The 22,774-nt window shown below is 44.0% G+C and overlaps 1 protein-coding gene across 9 annotated transcripts in view; it reads left to right on the forward strand.

Moving 5' to 3' along the window:
* LDB3 (LIM domain binding 3) overlaps positions 1 to 22,774 on the forward strand; it is a 145,865-nt gene that overhangs the window by 52,299 nt on the left and 70,792 nt on the right. For all 9 annotated transcript variants that reach the window (XM_063133120.1, XM_063133121.1, XM_063133122.1 and 6 more), the window contains exons 2-3: positions 129 to 280; positions 21,880 to 21,955. In XM_063133120.1, coding sequence (XP_062989190.1) covers positions 129 to 280; positions 21,880 to 21,955 — 228 coding nt within the window. The remainder of the gene's footprint in view (positions 1 to 128; positions 281 to 21,879; positions 21,956 to 22,774) is intronic.

Consider the following 22,774-nt stretch of genomic DNA (forward strand, 5'->3'; position numbering starts at 1 on the left):
TTTGGGGGTGATGGGACCTGTAGTCCAACATGCATGGAGGGCACCAGATTAAGCAAGACTAGAGGAATTGTACTCTTATCTTGACAGTCTTTCTTTCTCTCTCTCTCCTTTTCTTTTTCCTTCTACAGATCACACCCGGCAGCAAGGCAGCTCAGTCCCAGATGAACCAAGGGGACATGGTGGTAGCTATTGATGGAGCCAACACAGATAGCATGACCCACCTAGAAGCCCAGAATAAGATAAAATCAGCCAGCTACAACCTGTCCCTTACTCTTCAAAAGTACGAGGAGATAAGTTATACTATCCATGCAAGATTTCAGTGTTGTTGATTTTTTCCCCATGGGAAGATGGCAGAAAGGCACCAACATAGGGACATTGCAGACATTATCTTGCAATCTGAAAGAGTGGGTGGAGGCACTCCTTCCCAGAAATGGTACCTCCATATGGGCACAGTCAGTGCATGGACCGGATGGTAGCCTTCAGACTCTCCCTACTTACTAAGACAGAGAGCCGGGTTTGCTTGAACTGGGCCATTCTTTTACCTGCCCTTCCAAAATCCTGTACATTTTAAAAGTATAATCAGGGAAATCAGGAATGGACCTTGGAATTCAGAGTATAAGGAAGCAGCCTTATATCAGATCAGTCTATTTGCCCCAGGGGTGGGCAACTTGTGGCCTTCCAGTTATTACTCCCATGATCCCTCACCATTGCCTATGCTGGCTAGGGCTGCTGGGAGTTGTAGGCCAAAACATTGGAGGGCCTCCCTCACTGAATTTCCTGTGCTCCTCATTCTATGTCTTGCCTTGCTTTAGGAATCTGTGATGGTAAGGATATTAAACAGGAGTAAGAATTCCGTTCTAAGCAGATGTAGATGGGAAGCAGATGGAGATTGGAAAATTACTGAGGCCCCTCTTATGCTGGCCAGAAAAATAATTCAACTAGATTAAACTTGATTCATGCATTCCGTTCGTACTCCCAGGACGTGATTTGAAGGCAACACGATACAGCAATCTTGCTGAAGTCTGTTAAGTGCCTGGATGGGAACTTTCCCAAGAACATTATGTATGGATCCTTGACTTACGTCATAGACTAAAGGTGTGATAAAAATATATATATGAAGAAATGCAACCACACGGAGGCTGCCTCTATATGGCAAGCTGTTAGATCTGAATATGTATTTTTAGCATTTCCACCACCAACTCCGTACCACCACAAGTCACCATGCAAAGGACCTGCAGTGGCATTGTAGAAGGCCCTTTTTACACCTAAGGATTATCCCAGGAAAATGGAGGGATCATCCCTGCCTGCACCCAGGATCCCCTGTGTGTCATTTGAATCCACAGGGATGATCCCGGGACGATCCTGGGGGAAAAGGCAGATATAGAAACGGCCGAAATCACTGGAACTGCATAGGGAGCTACCTTATGTGTATGACCTGTTTGCATGGAGCATGCACCATGCCGTTGCATTTTTAACAGCCACTCCACCACTGCTTGTGTGTGTGTGTGTGTGTGTGTGTGTGTGCGTGTGTGAATTAAATTCTAGCCACTTTCTAATCCAGATTAAAATCCCATATGGGGGTTTGATGTAATTTTATTGTATGGGCTGTGTCACTGAAGTAACATCAAATACATACATACAAAACACAAATAATGTTTAGAATTAACAGTCGTAGACCAGGGCCGTTTCTACACCTGCTTTTTTCCCCAGGATCATCCTGGGATCATTCCTGTGCATCCAAATGACACACAGGGGATTCTGGGAGCAGGCAAAGGACGATCCCTCCATTTTCCTGGGATAAGCCTTAGGTGTAGAAAGGGCCCAGGGCAGCCTTCCTCAACCTGGGGCGCTCCAGATGTGTTGGACTGCACCTCCCAGAATGCCCCAGCCAGCTGTCCATTTCAAAACTGAAAGTGTCTCTCCCCCCCCCCAATTCCCTGTGTTCTGAACTTCTTATTGCTTCCTGGTCCAAAGAAAATTGCTGCACCCCCACCTGCCAGCTTCCATCCTTGTCCTGCAAGGTTCTCGCAAGCCCACCCCCACTCTGCCTCAGCCCCTTACCCAGTTTGGCTCTGCCCAGAGATCAAGTACTTTTGAAAAAAATATTGGCGATCCTAGCCTGAGCTAATTGATTCTCTCAAGTTGGGTGAAGTTCCATACCATGGACCGTTTCAAAGCATTTTTATTCATTGACAAACTCATATTAACATGCATAAAATAGCATTTTAAATAATGGGATAAAGTGAGATTCAAATCGAGTAAGAGATGTTCCTTAAGCATGTTTTAGGACAGTCACAATTGGTCTATAAGCCACAGATCCATCAAGGCTCTAGCTCAGCCTTCCCCAAACTGGTGCCCTTCAGATGTGTTGGCACAACTCCCATCTTCCCCTGCCAGCTGCATTTGCTTTTCCCTTTGGCCTTCTTTCTCTGCTGCAAACGTGGCTCCATTTCTCACTGGCTGGGAAAAGACAACCATTTTGAAGAGCTCTGGATCTGAAAGTGGTTTGAGAGAGGCTTCACTTTCCACGAGCTACATCAGCCCTCCCCGCCAGGCACCCTCCAGATGCTTTGGACCATATGTCCCCTCAACCCCAGCCAGTATGGCCAATGGTCAGGGAAGATGGGAATTATAGTCCAAAATATCTGCAAGACGCCAGTTGGGGAAGGGTGGTTTATAAAAATGTTGGTCTGGTTTGGGCATCATGTCACACCACAGTTTAGCATATCAAGAATGAGATACAGTGAGCCTCAGGCTAAAACAAAACAACCCCCTGCAAACCTGTTGACCAGAGGCAAAAGTGAGACGTGCCTGCACACCATGGACCTTTCGAACTGCCTTCAACTCTCTGACAAAACTACTAACTGCTTCCGGCCTAAGGGTAAATGAGAAGCACAACCGAATAATAATATCCTCATCAACAACATGCACACCTTACTAGTCTGTTTTTATTGAGAACATGTTTTTTCAGTCCTAAGCCGGTGATGCAGAGAAGGGGGTTTTTTTAGTGGGGAGGAGGGGAAATGCCCTGATTTTCTATTCCTCTTTCCTCTGATTCTCCTTTCGTACAAGGAGAACTGTTCTGTATGGAGCTGAGCGCTAGTGAAAGCAAATGCTGAAAAGCTGGGATTTATCGGACTGATCCAGCATAATCTTTTCCTAGCAGCAGAAGCAGAGGTGACTGCATGCCATTATCGGCCTTTTTTCTTCTTCTTCAGGACACAAAAGCCCCTTGCAATTTCAAGGAGTCACGGAGTTTCAAAGGGGAAAAAATCCTCCTCCTCTCATCCTTAATGGCAACTTTCAAACAGGCTGTACAAATCACAGCCTGATCCTGAAGCTTATGGCCAGAACATTCTAGCACTGCCTTGTCACCAACCTTGATATTACGCCACCTTTACAGGATTTTCATGGGTCCTGTTGCAAACAACTGCACCAGTATAAAAACCCATAGGGTGAAGAGGGCCGAAATAGCCAGTGCACAACAAACTGTGATTATTTTCAAGGCACTGCAGAACTTTGCAATGTGATTTCAGCAGCAGCATGCAAACATGGGATTTGCCCTGGTCCCCAGTAACAATCCCTTAGTCTGTGTACTGCAGCAGGAGCTGGGAAACCATTTTCCCATTGAAGTCTGCATTATCCCAGTCAAAAACATGTCAGGGCCTGCATTCCAGCAGTGGGGGTGGCCAGTGCTAAAAACAGATGGGGTAAGAGCCAAAAGTGGGAGGAGTTACAGATGGGACACTTATCTTTGCTCAGTGCACAATGCGGGGGGCGGGGAGACATGTGCACCCAGGCATTCTCCTTCCTTAACTCGGACAATGTTCCCTGCATCAGCTTTGTGTTCGCAGGACAGATCAAGATTGAGTAAATAATATTAATTAACTTGGAGTGGGGCTGATGAAGGGCATGGCCTGGGAAGAGGGGGTATGGCCTGTGGAGAGTCCAGAGGTCCAGATCGGGAGGCATGGAGGTCTGCATTTGTCCTGTGGGTTGGAGGTTCCTCATTCTTGGTGTATCAATCATGAGATCTCAAGATAATGTGATGCACTGCTACTTTCTCCCATGTAAGTGACCTCCTGTCAGAATCTCTTAAGGGGGAAAAGCAAAGCTCTGCACTTGGGGACATTGTCCCAATCCTCAATATGACTTAGCATAAAGGAGTCAGGCTTTCTTAAATGTAGAAGTACAGGGGATCAACTGGAGATCACACACAACTACAGTAGTGGCCAAAATTGTGGACACTTTTTGAAATTTTCATGTTTTGCAACTTTGCATGCTTATAGAAAAGTTCTGTTTCATGAAATTCAAATGTTTATATTTGAGAATTTAATGCTGAATTCAATACAAAAAATAGAATGCAAATATCTGAAGTACAAAAAAAGTTATGCTTACTTTAGTCTAGAAACAAACACAGGTGTGATTGAGTGAAGAAGCGGATTGGAATTGCAAACCCTACTGGCCAATCACAGTCCTTGTTCTGGGGACCAATCATATGGCAGTAGCTGCGATACATCATGATTCAAGTTGGGGAAAGTCAGTTTTGCTGTTTGTTCCGTAACTAAAGCGCAATTGGAGATGGTGTGAATATTTGAAGTATTTCTCAAATTAAAAGTGTACGTACATACTTCATAAATAGAGCAATGGTACCAAAGAAAAGAGTTGGTTGGACACCCAGGAAAAGAAGCAGGATTGTTGTATTACGTGAATCAGGTCTTTCAATTGATATATAAACATTTGAATTTCATGAAACATAACATTTTCTATAAGCATGCAAAGTTGCAAAACATGAGAATTTCAAAAAGTGTCCACCATTTTGGCCACCACTGTATGTACTTGCTCCTTTTCCAATTAGTGTGATTCAGTTAGGGTTGAAGCCTGAGCACTTAACAAGACACCTGTTTGCATGGAGGAACAGTGTGCAACAAGTCCCTCTTAACCCTGCATGAAAGTGTCTGCAGAGGATTTTGCATAATCCTGGTCTTTGCATCTTGTGACTCATTACGCCAAACAGAGCCTGCCTGCCCAAATGTGTGGCCAGCCAGACTCTTGACACTGCAGTCCCAGGCAGGCAGCAAAAGCAGGAGTTTTCATTCAGCTGCTGGTTGCCAAACATCCCCGCTGTTGGGTTCGTTGGGTCTCAAAATATGCAGGCTTGGATCCATTCAGCCGGTGTAGATCTATCGGTGCCATGGCTTCGTTTCAGCACTGTAGATCTAATACTGAATGGCATCTCGTTTCTCTGTCACATATTGTCGCCTCGAACGATGGGAAAGATGAGGTTCACCTTTATGAGATCTATAATCTAGGCATCTGCACTCCCAGTGAGAAATGCTTTTCCTGAGTTGCGCCTGGGTCCCGACAGTGATGACATTTCCTTTTATTGATTCTGACTCTGCCAGTTTCATGAGCGTTATTTATCATGCTTATTGAGTTTGGTGCTTCTCCCTTTAATTACTCCTCTTACGGCCTGCTCCCGCGAGCTGCTGTGCTGACAGCTAAGCAGATTCACAATTCTTGCTTCACAGGGGCTGCTGTTGCAGCTAGACTGGTTGAAGTTATTCTTTGTGCCATTGCAGTGGTGTATCTCTTTAAGACGGAAATGTTATACACTTTTTTTGATGATGATGTTGATGATAATTTACTTGATCAAGAAAAGTTGTTCAGAATAGCTATCTGAAATATTTATTTATTTCATTTATATCCCACCTTTTTTCCTCCAAGGAACCCAAGGTGGGGTACATAATCCTCCCCCTCTCCATTTTATCCTCACTAAAACAACCCTGTGAGGTAGGTTGGGCTGAGAGTCTGTGACTGGCCCAAAGTCACCCACTTGGTTTCCAGGGCTGAGTGGGGACTAGAACCCAGGATCTCTCGACTCCCAGTCCAACACCTTAGCCACTACACCACACATAGCAATCAAACATGATATCTTTGCAGTGATATTGACATGGCCCACAACTAGTAAGAAGGCGGCAACAGGGCAGCCTCATGGGGCAGAGGGGGACCATAGCTCAGTGAAGGAGAGCACATACTTCGCATTCAGAAGGTCCCAGGTTCAACCCCGGGCATTTTCAGTGAAAAGGACGAGGTAGCAGGTTATATGGAAAGCCTCTATCTGAGACCCTAGAGAGCACCTACTAGCCATTAAGGGACCAGAGAGCAGCCTCCCTCAAAGTGGCGCCTTTAAGATGTTTTGGACTATAACTCCCATCACTCCTTGCCCATGCTGGCTGGGGCTGATGGGTAATGCAGTCCAAAGCATCTAGAGGGCACCATGTTGGGGGAAAGCTTTGCTAAATGGACAAATAGTTTGACTTGGTATAAGACAGGGATGGGGAATGTGTGGCCTTCCAGATGTTGTTGGACCCCAACTCCCATCATGCTTCAGCATTGGCTATGCAGGTTGAACTTATGGGAGTTACAGACCATCGACATCTGGAGGGCCACAGTTGCCCAGCCCTGATATAAGGTTGCTTTCTTTGTTCCTAACATCCTAAAATCCAAAATCATCTTCCTCGTAGTTGCAGTTCATTATTACGTGTGGGGAAAAAACAAAATAAAACATTCCAATCCACACAAAAAATCAGTATGCATTGATTTTTGCTAGGTTTTTATGCCCTTAAGATGGTGGCCAGGAGGACCTTAGAAAGAGGCTCCAGTGCACGAGCACTGGAGTACAAATAAGCTTCACTCCTTGCTTGCCTCTAGACGTGGTACTTGAGTTCCCACTATGGCCTGGTTCAGACAACACACTAAGCCATGTTGCTTAACCATGGAATGCATGAAGGTCAATGCATTCTGTTAACCATTTTGTGGTTAAGCAGCATGGTTTACCGTGTTGTCTGAACCAGGCCAATGATATTGCCTAGGCAGAGGTTGTCTGATACAATAGAGCCAAGGTGAAAACTTGGCATTGCCCCTGGTGGGTGATGAACATGTAAGCATCTTCTCTCTTCCAGATTTGGGGTGATTCCTGGGGGAGAGGGAAGCCAATTTACTGAGGGTTATAAAAACAGCTTTTGGGACATTGAGAGGGAACTCCAAATGAAGAAGGCTGAGGTTGAGTTGAACATGGGGGACCAGGCGAGCACCCAGACAGTGGTAATTGGTAACATAGCATAAGTCCCCCCACAAGCCAACAGCATGCCTATAGAGCCCCCCTTCCTCCTAATGACTGTTTGAAAGCAACTGAAAAAAAATCTTCTTCACTGGTTACATTCCAACTGCCAAACTGTTTGCCTCAAGCCCCAATCCAAGAAGGTTGGTGTGCCCAGCAGATAGTGGCCACCAGCCATCAAAAGCCCATTTAAGCAAACATCTTCTAGCTATGAGTGCCCTCTGAGGAAGTACGTAGAGAAAAGGTCATGTCCTTACTAAAGAGACATACCATGATTATTGGTTACCAGCTGAGCTCCGCTGTTAATGAGCTTTTGTCTAGTTTTGAACACCTCTCTGTGGGCCCTCCACAGTTAGCTTCTGAAGATAATATCCAGCAGAAGTGATTTGATGGGCTTTTAAAGCTTAAACTCCTGCTCATCAGTGTTGCTGCGTGGAACACAGGAAGCTGCCTTATATTGAGTCAGACTATTGGTCCATCTTGGCCAGGACTGTTGACATTGACTGGCAGTAATGGCTCTCTAGGGTTTAGGCAGGATTTTTTCCCTAGGCCTACCTAGAGAAGGTGAAGATTGAACCTGAGACCTTCTGCATGCAAAGCATGTGCACTACTGTTGAGCCATGGCCCCTCCCCTTCTTCAGTGATGTCACAGAAGCTAGCCTACAGGTACTCATCACAGTCAGAAAACAATCAGGGTCAAAGAAGGAAACTGAACTAATGTACCCCCCCTCCCCAAGAGATAGACGCCATACTAAAGTGTGTTGATTTTGAAGCTCGCATAGTGCTTCCATCACTCTTAAAATACGAAATCTGGTTGTCAACATGAGACTATTTTTCACAAGGATTTGGAGGCATATGTGGTTCCATTGCCCATCTCACCAAAGAGATTCTTGTTTCTAAAAAGTCTTTCTAAAATGATGGCAGAGTAGTAAATCCCACCCACTTGTGCCCAGCGATCGTAAAATGATTTTGTATTTAACCTACCCTCCGGACTTCGGTATAAATGAAACCAAACATTAGCATAGCTGGCCTAGTCTTATTAGCATAATCCAAGGACATGAAATGCAAAAGAAAATGGGCATCCATTTCCTGGAGGAGGAGATAACCCAAGAGAACAACCAAATGATGTGAACCAAACCCATGTCGAAATGTGAAGCAAGAGATCTGACGACATACCCAGCTGGCCAGACAACTGCCAGCATAAAACTGAATCTGTGGGGCAGTCTGGAGCAATATTTCAGCTTATCTCTCCTGTGGCAATAGCATAGGGCAATGATCGAGCCAAAGTTATGCACTTGTAAGTCCTATTGATTTCAGAGGGAGAGTCAAATAGATGCTTAAATCTCTTCTCTTGAAATCAATGTGTTTTAGAAGTGTTTCGCTGTGCCTAGACTGTGTCCATATCTTCCCCCATTTTTAGTAAGTGCTTTCCCCCATAGAGATATAAACAGGGAAAAATGCTGAGATGGATGTCTTTATTTGCCTGAGATGAATACTAGAATCCCAGCAGCAACCCTTATACCCACTTACCTCTGAGTAAGCCCCATTGAATTCAGTGGGACTTGCTTCTGAGTAGACATATTGAGCATTGTGCTGTCAGTTCTTACATGTGGAAGGCTCAATTTGAAGTGCACAGCACAAACCTTATTAGCTTCACTGAGGGGCCCGCTGACCATCAATCAATGCCATGTCTTTAAAGGGCAATGGAGTATTTATTACACAGCAGAGCCTACTTGGTTATTAGAAATGTTTGCAGAATGCACATCACTCTCACTCCCCAAATATCAACCTAGAAGGGAATGTAAAAAACCAACCTTCCCATTTGCCTGGGGAGTATAACCCCCTGGGTGGGTGGTTGAAGACAATCACCTTCCGCAACAATACTTTGTGCTCACTGTGAAAAGGTCACGATGGGCATTAAAAACGTTTCTGAGTTGATGGCTTGAATAAAGATGGCAGTTTTACGCTTTTGGGAAATGATCAAGGGTTCTTACTGGTTGTGTCTGCCACAAGCAGCCCTTTTACTCTTGATTAGTGCTGATTAGCTTAGAGAACTGGCCAAAATAATAGCAAATTGGGCATACATTACATAGGTCTAAGTGGATATATATGGGGCATGGAGGGGGCAGATTCAGATATATACAGAGAAATGAAGACCTTGAAAATGCAGTGGCTAGCAGAGCTATTTTCCATCTCTGCGCCTGCAGAGCATTTTACGTATAATTGTTTATTTATCTGTTAATTTGGTAAGAGCCATCTCGTTTTGTAACCTCTTTTTTAAAGACAGTGGTTTGATTCCCTTGTCTTACGATACAACTTGCTTGACCCAAGTGGTCTTATTGACTGTTTTCATAAGCTTGAGAGGTGAGAATTGTTCTCTTCAATAGTTGGAACACAAGTCAGTGCATTTGGGTGAGTATACTTTATCTGCTCTCTTTTGTAACTACCATTGAGACTCTGTGACTCTTGCTTTTGTTTGTTTTCAGGAACAATTAATCAACCAACCAGGTGGCATCACAGGGCATTACATGCTATTTGGCAAGCAAGATAGATTACTTTCAGCAGTTGGAGAAACTCACTCCTACATTGACTCGGGTTCCACGTTAGTATTTAGAGAACCTGGGTTGGAAAAGGATGCACCGAATCTGTAGACTTAAAACCCATGCTAGCCCCAACAAGTTGTACTGACCATCACTGGAAAAATTCTTCCTTATTCTGTAGGAAGAGTGTTTCTCTGTGTGAGATGAAATCTTGAGAATTGTAAATTGATTGATTACAGGTAGATACGTGCCTGTGGGTTTGCTCCGTCTTTAAGATCTAATGCCTTTGCTAAGTTTATCTTCTGGGAAATTGTTGCTTTTATATTATTTTGAGTAATAAGCAAAGGAATTGAGCTTTTGATCTAGCAACTCAGCTCTTGCAAGGTTATGTTACATTATATAATTTGATTTATAAGCAAAGGAATTGAGTTTTTCATCTAGCACAGTGGTTCTCAACCTTCCTAATGCCGCGACCCTTTAATATAGTTCCTCATGTTGTGGTGACCCCCAACCATAAAATTATTTTCGTTCTTCTCTACACGATCCATTGTCATGGGATGGTTTGCTAATGAAAATAATACATAACAATAGCTTTAATAATACAAAAGATGATACATGACATAGTTCAGTCAATACAGTTTCCTAAGACCATCGGAAATATGTGTTTTCCGATGGTCTTAGGCGACCCCTGTGAAAGGGTCATTCGACCCCCAAAGGGGTCCCGACCCACAGGTTGAGAACCACTGATCTAGCAGCTCAGCTCTTGTAAGGTTGTGTTACATAAAATATCATTTGTTAAATTGTTTAACTTAATAAGAAAAGGAACTGAGCTTTTGGTTTAGCAGCTCAGCTCTTTCAAGATTATTTTGCTTGCCCTGATTACCAATATCACTAAGAAGAATACATCAATGAACAAATGCTTTGTAACATTTTAAAGGGAACTGATCAGAACAAAAGGAAACTTCAAGATGGCTGATAAGTAATTGGGAAGTAGTTCAGCTCCTGTACTTGTAGTCTATGGCCTTAGCTGGACCTACCTTTTGTTCCAGGAGAGAGGAGGGGAGATCTCACATTGGGATTAATGCGAGATCTCTCCCCCGTTTACACATAAGGCGCGACGACCTCAGGAAGAGAGGCATCGCGCCCGCCATTTTTAAAATTATTTTTAAAGCGATGGCAGCGCATGAATGCTTGTGCACTGAAGGTAAGTTTTTTTTTAAAAAAAAATCATTTGTTTTCCCCTCACCCTAACCCTGATGGGTGCGGCACTCCTGAGGAGTTCTGTGCCCCATGAGCAGCTCCTGGCTCCACGCGAGTAATAGTGTGGAGCCAGGTCAACGGGCCACACATTCTGTGGTCTCAGGCTCAGTCCGGGACCGTGGAAAAAGCAGGCCCAAAGTGTAGGGCTGTATCCCGGGGCAAGGGAGGGATGATGCCTCCCTGATCCCGGGATCCTCTGTGCGCCATGTGGACGCACAGGGACTATCCCGGGGTTCGGCCCGGGATGTAGCCTGGTCTAGCTAAGGCTTATCACTCGGATTCAGCTGGTCTGTGTGATAATTCTATCTCAATGGTGGCCAAACTTTTCAGCAAGTCTGAAGTAGGAAGTAGTGCCACTCCTGGGAGTACTTATCAGCCAATGAAGGGCAGGGTATAAATGACACAAATAGTTCAATCAATAATAGCGTACACTACAATTCATGAGCAGTCCCTCCCTGCATAGCTATATTTTGCATCCATATAGAGCTGAGCTGTATACTTTACAGTATATGAGAATGTGGAAAAATAAAACAAAAACACACACACACACCCAAACGCCCTCAGCTAATATTGATCATGGCTCTTTTAAAGAAAAATAAATAGAAAACAAGAAAAGAAACTGTGCATCGGAAACTGAGGAAGGAAAGGAGAGCATCAGAAGGAACTCCCGTCTAGCCAGGTCATTAATGATAGACAATTTGACCTGGCCTAGAGATAATATGATGGCCTCGTGATTAGGAATTAATACTGCATTAGTTAAATGAAAATGGGACTTTGTGCGCACAACAGGATGGAAGATTGTATTAAATTATATAGGGTTTTTTTTCTTTTAAAAAGAGCAGCAGAGGAGAATAATTCAGGCAGAGCATCTGATCTTTCTATTTTTTTTAAAAGCAAAACCTTTGAGTCACCACCAACTGCTTGAGCAAATGTGTATGAACATTATTCAGACTTACTGGAAAGATATTTTACAGATATGTCAGAATGTGATATTATATTCTGCTTGATCCTAGTCTGGTGTCATGTGGTTACCCGGGTGGCGTGGGTGAAAGAGGAGAAATAGAGTTCATCTTAATTTTTTAAACTGTCATCCAGATATTTTCTGTGATGGGTGGCTATATAAGTAGGGACTAATAAATAAATAACAAATATGACTAGATATTCCTCAGATGTATCGTTGGTATTCTGCTAGCACTCCCTGGGTGCTAGCTGAACCGTCCAGCAGCTAGAGCGGTGGCAAGGGTTTGTGGAATCCAGGTCAAGCAGGAGTGGAAGTCAACCGGACTCTACCCCTCTATTGGATGCCCACGACATCTCTAGTGGGGAACACAGATGTTTTAAATTCCAGGCACAAACATCCATGGCTGCTGAATAAAGCAAAAACCACCCTGTCCACTCAGTCGATGGCCAAGAGGCACAAAAACCTCTTCCCATGACCATTACACAAGAGCGGCAGTGCAAGGGAGAAGCTACACACACTCAAGAAAGGTGGTTAGGGTGGAGGGTGATTAGGCAGGGCGGTTAGTGCACGTGTGGTGGAGCACGCGGTGTGGTTAGTGCTAAACATCATGCACTGTGGTTACCCTAACCGCCTTTCCCAAGGTTACGTCTGAACGGGGCCAGTGAATTTTACTTCTGTGTATAAACATATAGGATTGCATGGTTAATATATGCCTGTTATTTAGGTAAGTGAAAATGTTCGCATCTGTGCTAATGTTATCTAGCAGAGAGAGATCACAACGGCTTGTGTGGCTCTGTGCTGAATCATCTTTTGAGACTGACATATCTCCAAATTAGAGTGCAACGAGGCATTAGGGATGACACAAGGATGCTGCTGAAAATGGCATCCCTGGGCCTAGTTTTCCCCCATACTGTCTAATGAATGTCACCACATGACAAGATGTCACCTTGCTGTGAGTTTTCCTACCCCACCTTTGCCTTTGGCCCTGCTGGCAATGTCCATCCATCCATCCATCCATCCATCCCCTCAATGCATTTTTTCCTTGCTGGTATCTGAATCAGGATTGCTGGGGAAGGGGAGTTGGCAGTGGCAGCAGGAAGGTCAGAGCACAATTAAGGCCTTGGGGAACTGCAGTTTGTGCATCCTATCCTACAGTAAGCTCTGCTAGGCATTACAGGGAAGAACCAGACATGGGCTAGTCATTTCCGGTATCAGCCCCATATCTGCTACGATTTCTCATTCTCCCCTTATAAACCATACTCTGCAGTTTCAGCACTTATACACAAAGTCAGGGCCCCATCTGTAGGTTCTGTGGGCTTCATGGTAAACCCACTTGGGAGCCATATTCTGGACTTTTGTGGCCTCATCCAGAACTTCATTGTGCTCCACAAGGCCCTGTGCAAATCCCCCCCCCCCCAGGAACACTCAACCCATGGCAGTGCCCAAGTCCCCACCCTGCCTCCTCATAGCTTAGGCAGACATAAAATAAACCTGATCATGAAGAAAAGTGCTATGAAAGAGTTAAGTAATTCTGTAGAATTGTTCGTTCAGAGGCAGGAATCTCTCACTTTGAACACATAGAGAAGATGAACGATAAGAGGAAAGGATGAGAATTTCATTCTGAAGAGCGGCTTTTTTATTTCATTTCATTTTTTAAGTGGAGAGAAAAATTCACAAATCCTTGAATCAGATGAAGTGCAGCTATCATATGATTATCCAAGCACGTGATCATTTTTCTTCCCATTCTCTGCATCTGGGAACTGCACTAATAGCCTTCAAAATGTATTGTAGTGCCAGAATTCAAAAAGAAAAGAAAAGAGAATGGAGGGGGTAGTGCCGTGCCTTGCCTTGAAATGGTAGATGTATTTTATTTTCAGGCTGCTCTGAATCTTAGGTGATACTTTTAATATTAAAAAGGCAAGTGTGGGGGGTGAGTGAGAGATGAGCATATCCTAGCCATCAATACTCAAATGGGGCAAGGGATTAGCCAGGGGTTAGAACCGCAGGTCCGGTGATCAAATCTGACCCTTGGGGTCCCAAACAGCCCTACGGGATTCCCCAAAATGCTACGCACCCCCCTTTCCCCACATTGCTGCTCATTTGGTGGTTTCCTGGCTTTTGTGCACTCCCCCTTCCCCACATTCTAAAAGGCTGGGATGCTTCTCCAAAAGCTGAGTTACTGGCAGTAAGAGCTTTTGGATAAAATAGTATTTGGGCCTTCTTCACCTTGCCTTCAGCCCTGTTCACCACTGGAATGTGCCTCCCCCCAAGAACTCCTCCAAAATGGAATCTGGCCCAGAAGATGTTTGTTTCACAGCTGCCTGAAGACATTTTGCTGCCCTGGACAAAGGTCAAGGTCCCCCACCTCCACCCCATCCTGCATCCCAAATACAGAAGCCAAGCAGACCGGCTGTGGAATCCTATTTCAGCACTGGTGATGGAACAGTGTCCTGCACCTTACTTGAGGGCATTTGGATAGCTTGTGGAAGTTGCAAGGAAGACTGCAAGGCACAAACAGTTCTGTCTTCCCATCCCTCGCCATCGGTCCCAGCTCTCCAGCATCTGCCACCTCACTCTGCCTAATGATAGGGCCGGCCCTGGCTGGTTTCATCATTGTAATTGGACTTTTTCGTGGTTTTCAGATAGTGTTGCATAAATATTTCTTTGGGCTTTGAGATCTTCAGTTCTCACATCCTGGAGAGCTTGAACACACACAATGGTAGGATCATGAGCTCTCAGGAAAAAAGGATTATCACTGGGCCTTTTCCAAATAGGTAATCTGGCTGATGTATCTGAGTATCTGGGTAAGATGAAATTCTAGGAAGGAGAGGCACGTTGGGTTCAATTTAAGAGAGGCAGTGCTGGCAAGGGAAGAAAGAACAGAAAGAGAAACAGGTGGGAATAAAGAATTAGGGGAAGGCGTGCTGGATCATCGAACTCGTGGTACATGCTTCATTGCATGGGCCAAAGCCTAGTTCTTTCTGAGTTGATGAATGACTGCCAGGACTGTACCACTTCTGGCCATAGGTGTTGCTAGGCCTGGGCCCACATCTATTTCTCAGGGCCCTGGATCTATTCTCCAGAGCTCTGAATGTCCATTGGTGCCAATGGAAGGGTTATTTTTTTCGGCTTAAGAGTTGGGAACTTGGAAATTAATTGGGTGACCCATGATTTGCCAATGACTTGGGTTTGGATTAGCACTTGGAAATGATACAGCACAGACACATGATTAATGTACTCCCTTGGTAAGAACTTGGCCATCGTCTGTTAATAGGAAGGGGAAGTTTATATGGAGGATGAGTAATGACAGTGACCAGTCACTGTGGGGAAAAGTAGAGAGAGCCAAGCCAGATTTTTGACAAACATTGACAAGCTAGAATGTGCCCAAAGGTGACCAGGATGGCAAGGGGTCTGGAAACGAAGTCCTAAGAGGAATGTTGAAAGAACTGGGTTTGTGTATCCTGGAAAAGAGAAGATTAAGGGGAGACATGATAGCTGTCTTCAACAGCCAAAGGGCTGTCATGCAGAAGATGGAGCAGACTTGTTTTCTGTTGCACCAGAGAGCAGTATTAGAAGCAATGGGTGGAAATTGCAAGGAAGCGAGTTTCAGCTAAACGTTAGGAGCTGTTCACTACTGGAACAGGCTGCTTCGGGAGGTGGTGGGCCCTCTGCTGGAGGGAGCAGGGCTTGGACAACCAGCAGTCAAGGATGCTGCAGTTCCAAAATTCCTGCAAAGAGCAGAGGATTAGACTGGGTGACCTCCAAGGTCCCTTCCTGCTCTAAACGTCTATGATTCTAAGGATGGATCATGATTCTCCCCTTTGATCCTTCTTTATTTCTCTTACTAAATCAAAGGATCCCAACTATGGGTGGGTCCCCAGAATGCTGCACCCTGACTGTGACTCACTGACCCTTTTTGGCTTCACAGCAGCCAGCCCAACACTCTCTATTTTCCCTATTCCTTCACTGCTGCCACCATTGACCACTGTACCGTACCTCAGGCACTCCAATAATCCCCTGCAGTTTGTGAAACAGAAGGAACTTTGAACTGCAACCAGATTGTTGACCGGGGCTGGTTACAGGGAGCATGCAACTCCCCTGTTAAAACAGCTCCACTGGCTTCCAGACTGTTTCTAGGCTCAATTCAAAGTGCTGGTTATGACCTATAAAGCCCTATATGGCTTGGGTCCAGGTTATCTGAAAGAACGTATTCTCCCTTATGAGCCTGCCTGTGCTTTGAGATCTTCTGGAGAAGCCCTTCTTTCAGTCCTGCCATCTTCACAGGCGCGCTTGCTGGGAACATGGGCCTTCTTGGTGGCTGCTCCAGTGCTCTGGAACTCTCTTCCCAGGGAGCTAGGCTGGCTCCCTCCTTGATGGGCTTTCGGAAGCAGGCAAAAACTTCTTTGTTCTGGCAGGCCTTTGGAGAATAATCTGGCCCTCCATCTATGTTAATGTCTTATAATTTTGTTGTGTATTTTAAACGTTTATGTTCCCCCCACCCCATGTATGTTTTAAACTTTGTAAGGCTGCCTTGAGGCCCAGCATTGGGCAAAAGGCGGGATACAAATAATAATAATAACAACAACAACAACAACAACAACCACTTTAATTAACAATAAGTAAGGTTATGCAGTTACAAAACTTATGGTTTCATCAAGTTCGAATGCTTGTTTCTTTCATAGAATTTCATCAGGTTCAAATGCTTGTTTGTTTCATAGAATTTCACTTACAATACGCTATCCCTCTAACTACACTCTCTTCTCCCAGTGAATCTGTTCCCAAAATAATAAAAGCCAAACTCCTCCCCCTCACTACTATCAACCAATCCAGACCTTTGAACCACCAGCCAATCAGCATTCACCTCTCATTCTCTCCCCCCTCTCCCCCTCCCACTAGATTTAAATACTTAACAATGTTGTATTTGAAATATACACAGCACATACATTTTAAAGGTAAACATCATTAAAACCACACAATACTTACCTCACATATAAATAATTGGCAATGAACAGTAAAACATCACTGGGGGGGAGCATGTGAGAAAGAGCAGCTGATGGGGTGTGGTCAGCAACAGGTTCTAGTGCTAGCAAGGACAAAGAATTTTGTGAAACGGTACCATACAAATTGGCTGTGAAAGAAGGTGGAGCTGGAAGGAAATGGAGGGGGAGAAACAGGAAGGCAGGGAGGAAGATGTTATCAACACATGTTAAATGAAGAAGTACTTGGATATATAGTAGGGATTAAAGCAATGGGGTGTTGCCCCCAAGTTACTGTAAATATTGGCCTTGGTCTGAGCAATGAAGGAGGTCACACCTTTTGACTAAGCTTGGCTTTCAAGGATTTTTTCTAGTAGTCAGTGAGGCTTGAATTTCTCACTTTCTGCCTCCATGGGTTGCTGGCAGGTTTTTAAAAATACTTCCATTCTTGTGTTGGAAAAGATGCATTGCTTTTCCAGCTGGTCTCCTAAACCAAATTTGTGGTCACCACTGGTGACTTAGCAACCGTCTTTGTAGATCTTCACGCACAAATTGACATAGGTGCCATTCTCAAGCCTGATAGTTAAGAGTACTATAGCACAGGTGGAAGCAGCGGGATAACTCTGCAGTGGAATTTGACACGATGCAAATCATCAAAAGGCAAATGGCAACCCAGCTTCAGCACCACTAATAAGCAAATGTAAGGTGACAGATACAATCTTTGCATTGTAAAACAGCTTGTGGTGACACGGCAGGGAAGCTAGATCTTACAGCTGGTGTCTTCTTAAATAGCTTGCCACCTGCCTTAATGCATTTAAAGTAATGCACACCCCCAACTACATTTTCCCCATAGCATGATACCCACACAAGTAGCTAATGATTCAATATTCAGTCCATATCTTATCCAGATTGCAGGAGGAGGCTGTAGGTGGTGGTGGCAAGTTACGTGGATAGGGAGACATTTTTCTCCCTCTCTCATAATATTAGAACCCTGATTGGTGGGAGGTTCAGGACAGAGTCTTCACACAGCGCATATTGAATAAGTCTTCTGACCATTTCAAAAAATCACATAATCATTAAAAACAAACAGCCATTACTTAAAATTTATGATTTAAAATTTTAAAACAATATACAGTTCATAAATGATACATTATATATGACTAACAGTTAATTAAGACCCCACATATATTACAACATTTGATAAAAACTTATTAATTAATCCATTTTTTCTAATTCTTTTTTCCTTATACTGGCTGCTTTAAGAGCGAAGAGAGCAACACTCTGGGTCACAAAATAGTTAGAACCACGTAAGAGAAAGGACAATTTATCCTTGGCTGTCCAGTCTCTCATGCGTATTAAAAACATAGATAGATAATGTTCTCCACATTTTGAATATAAACAACATTCAAGTAAATAGTGGGCTAAATCTTCTATTTCAGGGTTGCCATAGTCTATCTTTAGATGGAATACCTTGGAATCTACCCTGTAACATCATTGTGTCCATAAGGCTCGAATCGAAGCCGGGTAAAGGCTACTCAATGGACCCGTTTCATATCAAAGAACAAATATTTTTCTTCTTTAAAGTGGAATTTTGTTCTGACTAGCCATTTCATGGCCCTTGATTTTGACACTGCAGCTATATCAGTCTGACTTCTAATGTCTGAAATCCTAAGTTTAACGGCATTTCTTATGTTGGTATTCGAAATGCTAATTGCCTGCAGACTGAAGCCATAACTTGGTAACATCTTTGTAAATTTATAAAGCCAGGAAGTTTTTAAAGGTTTGGCCATCTGCTCGAGAAGACACATCTTTGGAAGCCTGGCCTCATTCATCAAAACTAGCTTAAACCAATAATTAAATAGCCTGCAATGTATTTGATCTAAAACTGCCAAGATACCAAATTCCAATCTAAGCACGTATGCTGGACAGGCAAATGCAACCCCTAAAATCATATGAAAGAAACGATTTTGGACCCTTTCTATTTCCCTACTATTAGAAAAGCCCCAGATTTCAGCCCCATAAATTTGTATCGGCAACACTTTAGCCTTGTACACATTAATAACTGGCAAAAGAGAACCAGGATGTCTATAATTCAAGAGCCTGTTCAAGGATTTTGCACACACTGTTGCCTTTAGTTCGTTTCTTTTTAACTGCAGTGCCCATGATCCTGTGGAAGTAAAATCTAAGCCAAGATAGATAAATGAATCCACCTGGTCAATTTCATTTGAATCCAAAACCCACTTATATCGCTTCTTTTTCTTGCCAAAGACTAGCACTTTTGATTTCTTACTATTAATCGTTAAATCATTTTCCCTGCAATATGAACTAAATTTTCTCAGAAGCCTCTGCAAACCAACCTGTGTGGTGGAAACCAAAATCATGTCATCCGCATAAAGGAGGATATTCAATGATTTATCCAGTATCCTTGGCATATGAAGCTCTTGTTATGCCCTTATGTTCTTATACCCCTTCAGATGTTTTGGTCTACAATTCCCATCAGCACTTGTCAGCTTAGCTCCCAGAGTTCCTACAGTTCTGATGAAGGATCATGGGAGTTGTTCGCTAAAACTTCTGGAGGGCTATGAGTTACTCACCTCTGCTGTAGAGGAATCAAAGAGGTAGCGTTGCTCTGAGGGCATTTTGGGTAATGGCAATAGTGGCTGCCCGGTACTCACTGAAGGAGAACAGGTAAAGGGGACTCCCTAGGGCAAAGTTATCAGCAACAATAGGCCCCGTGGTACCTGCCTGATAGTGCCATCTCTGGACCTGTCCTCCAGGATGAGAAGGAGGGCATGTGAGAGGCTAAGATCCTTATCAGGTTGAGATTTTTCTCCACTAAGTACGTTCGAACAGGCCCACATGATGGGTTCAGAAATTTTCCAGATAGAGGTTATTAAAATTATTCTTTTCATCTTTCCTGTGTAACATGCGAACGGAGGAAGCTAACACTCCTTTCTCACATTGAGGCACGTGAGCTCCAGCTGACACAGTGCACCATGGCAAAGATGCACGATTTTCTGCTTCCAGTGTTACACAGAAAACATATCAAGCACATGCAAGAGCAACTCCTATATCATGTGAAGTCTAAAGACCACAAAAAGCGAAATTAGTTGTATCTTGAAATCTTAATTTCCTTAATGTAAACTTCCCCCACTGTTTGTGCAATAAACAGTTCACAACCTTACATATTTTTGCTATTTCTGTCGCAATTCCTTTACTTGAAGGGTGGGTGGGTGAGAAGCCATGAACCTATTTGTTTGGATTTGTCCCTGTAGGGAGAGACGAGCCCTTAAGAGACTACGGCCATTTCATAAATTATCCCTTTGTGTTTTTATTCTGCCCTGAGGAATTTCACCTCTACTGCCCTGCCCTCCAATGTTTGTTGAATGAGCTAAATTTTTATGTTCAGATGCAAATGTCATTGGTGATGATGTTCAAGAAGACGAGAATGACCAGTAAAGCCTATATGTTTAGTGTGGTGGCTTGAAATTTCCACAGAGTGCTTCCATTGGAGTAGTGGTGTTAGTGACAATGGCACATATCAGCAAAAAGTGGAGCACATCATAGACACAGATTTTAAGACCTTAAAATCCATAGGTTGTTATGCCACTTTTGACTGTGCTTCACCATTGCAAGGAACTTGGCACGTGGCAACTTGTTGGGGGTCAAAGATGGATCAATTATGTATCGTGGTGGTTCCTGTGCATGTTCTGCCAAAAATTCACAGCCAGGAGTGTTAACAATGCAATGGCAGTGCCCCCAGATCTAGGAGCTATATTTTATTTACCATATTTCTTCGATTCTAAGACACACTCCCCCCCCCCATATAAACATCTCAAAAAACGGGGTGCGTCTTAGAATCGCGGGTGCGTTTATTTTTTCTCAGAATCAAAGCTTTTTTTCTGTTGGTAGTACTGAAATTAGTGTGCGTCTTACAATCGATGGCATCTTAGAATCGAAGAAATACGTAATACTTGCAAATGGACCTGGCTTTGCGTAGATTAGGATAGCCCTTAGTTTGATACAGCAAATCCTCCAAGCAAGGTTATACAGGTGTCAGAGTTGGCCACATTGTGCCCACTCCGTGAAGCCAAGCCCTCTGACATGGCCCATTATACAACCTTGTAGTCCTCTAAGAGAGGGATCTGTCCAGTTCATTCCCCTGGGCATGGGGATGGGCTGGCCCAGATCAGGGGGAGGGTACAGGCCTATAACTCTGCCCTACAACCTACTAATCTCCCCTGGCTTCAAACTATAGGGATGGCAAAACTGAGCTAATATATGACGTCTACCCCTAGTGGCTGGAGACATTACTGCAAGCTCTAACCACACAGATGCATGAAAACGAATTAGAATTAATTAATGCATTTTAAAATCAAAATAGCCCTAGGGTTCCCTTAGTATGCATGCCAAATTTCAGATGTCTAGGTTTTTCAGTTTTGGTGCTATGGTGCTGAAAAACCGACAGACGGACTTGCACACCCACTTTTATTATTACAGATCCATAATGCCCATCCTTTGTGACAGATGAGGGATGAAGCCTTACATAGTATAGGGGCCTGTTACATGGGGCTGCACATCTGTGTGTGCTGTGCGGACAGAGATACCTTTCCGCATCCCCCTGCAGGACCAGGAGCGTTCAGGCCATCCAATGTCAGAGAGGCGAGGGCAGCAGGCAACCGTGACTCCAAGTGCAGTGCTGACCATTCCTTGATCAGGATAGTCCCATCCTGAGTTCTGTTCTGTTACTTAGTCACATTAGCATGTGACAGTATGTTGGGAACAAGTAGATAGACGGATGGGTGAATGCATGGATGGACAGACAGACAGAGAGATTAAAAGGAAAGAGGTAGATAATTTCAATGGCAAAACTGGGGGAAACAGTATTTTATTGACAATGCTTTTTCAAAGGTTTTTTTTTTTAAGTCTTTGAAAAAAATCTTAAGCTACTGAATAATACATTCTCTCTCTCTCTCTCTCTCTCTCTCTCTCTCTCTCTCTCTCTCTCATTCATTCCAGATCAAAACGCCCAATTCCAGTTCCCACAACCTCCCCAAGAATTGACTCTCCCATGCCCGTAATCCCACATCAAAAGGTATGTAGCTTACAACGTCTGCTGCTTGTCTTGAGTTTCGGATTGACGCCTCCATTGGGGCTCCTCTCGGTGGCCATCGGCATTAAAAGTGGGCAAGAAATGTGATTCAAAGTACTTTGAATGTCTTCAGAATGCAAATAACGCCTGGTGCTCCTATGGGAATGGAACTGCTGTTTGGGTAGAGCAATTGCTCCTTCCTTTTCTGTGTTATTTTAAACCTTGTGTGATCAGGTTTCAAGAGAACTCCAACCTCTGGCATACACACTCATTCTACACAGAGGTTTTGCCTGTTGTTGTTCTGCTGTACGCATACCTTCTAGGATTTTGTGGAGGCGCCAATCATAAAGAGGAATCCATCCGTCCATCCGTGAACGGGACTCTTAGTTTGTGTATGTATGTGTTGTGGGCATGTTCTCAGCAGGCCTCCTGTGCTTGTATCAGTGACATCAGAGCCAGTGTGGTGTAGTGGCTAAAGTGTCCGACTGGGAGTCGGGAGATCCGGGTTCTAGTCCCCACTCAGCCATGAAAACTCACTGGGTGTCTTTGGGCCAGTCACAGACTCTCAGCCCAACCCACCTCACAGGGTTGTTATTGTGAGGATAAAGTGGCGAGGAGGAGGATTATGTATGCTGCTTTAGGTTCCTTGGAGGAAAAAAAGCGGGATATAAATGCAAAAATAAATAAATAAATAGAAAAGGCAACCATTCAGCTGTAAGTAAGGCTTTCCCCAGTCCTGCATTTCCATGGTGTAAAATAATTCAGCTGGTGAATACCTGCCTGTTAGGCTACTGTTAAAAGGCTCAGGAGGTTCAGCAGCAA

This window comes from Elgaria multicarinata, chromosome 8 (genome assembly GCF_023053635.1).
Source record: "Elgaria multicarinata webbii isolate HBS135686 ecotype San Diego chromosome 8, rElgMul1.1.pri, whole genome shotgun sequence".
Classification (NCBI taxonomy): Eukaryota; Metazoa; Chordata; class Lepidosauria; order Squamata; family Anguidae; genus Elgaria; species Elgaria multicarinata.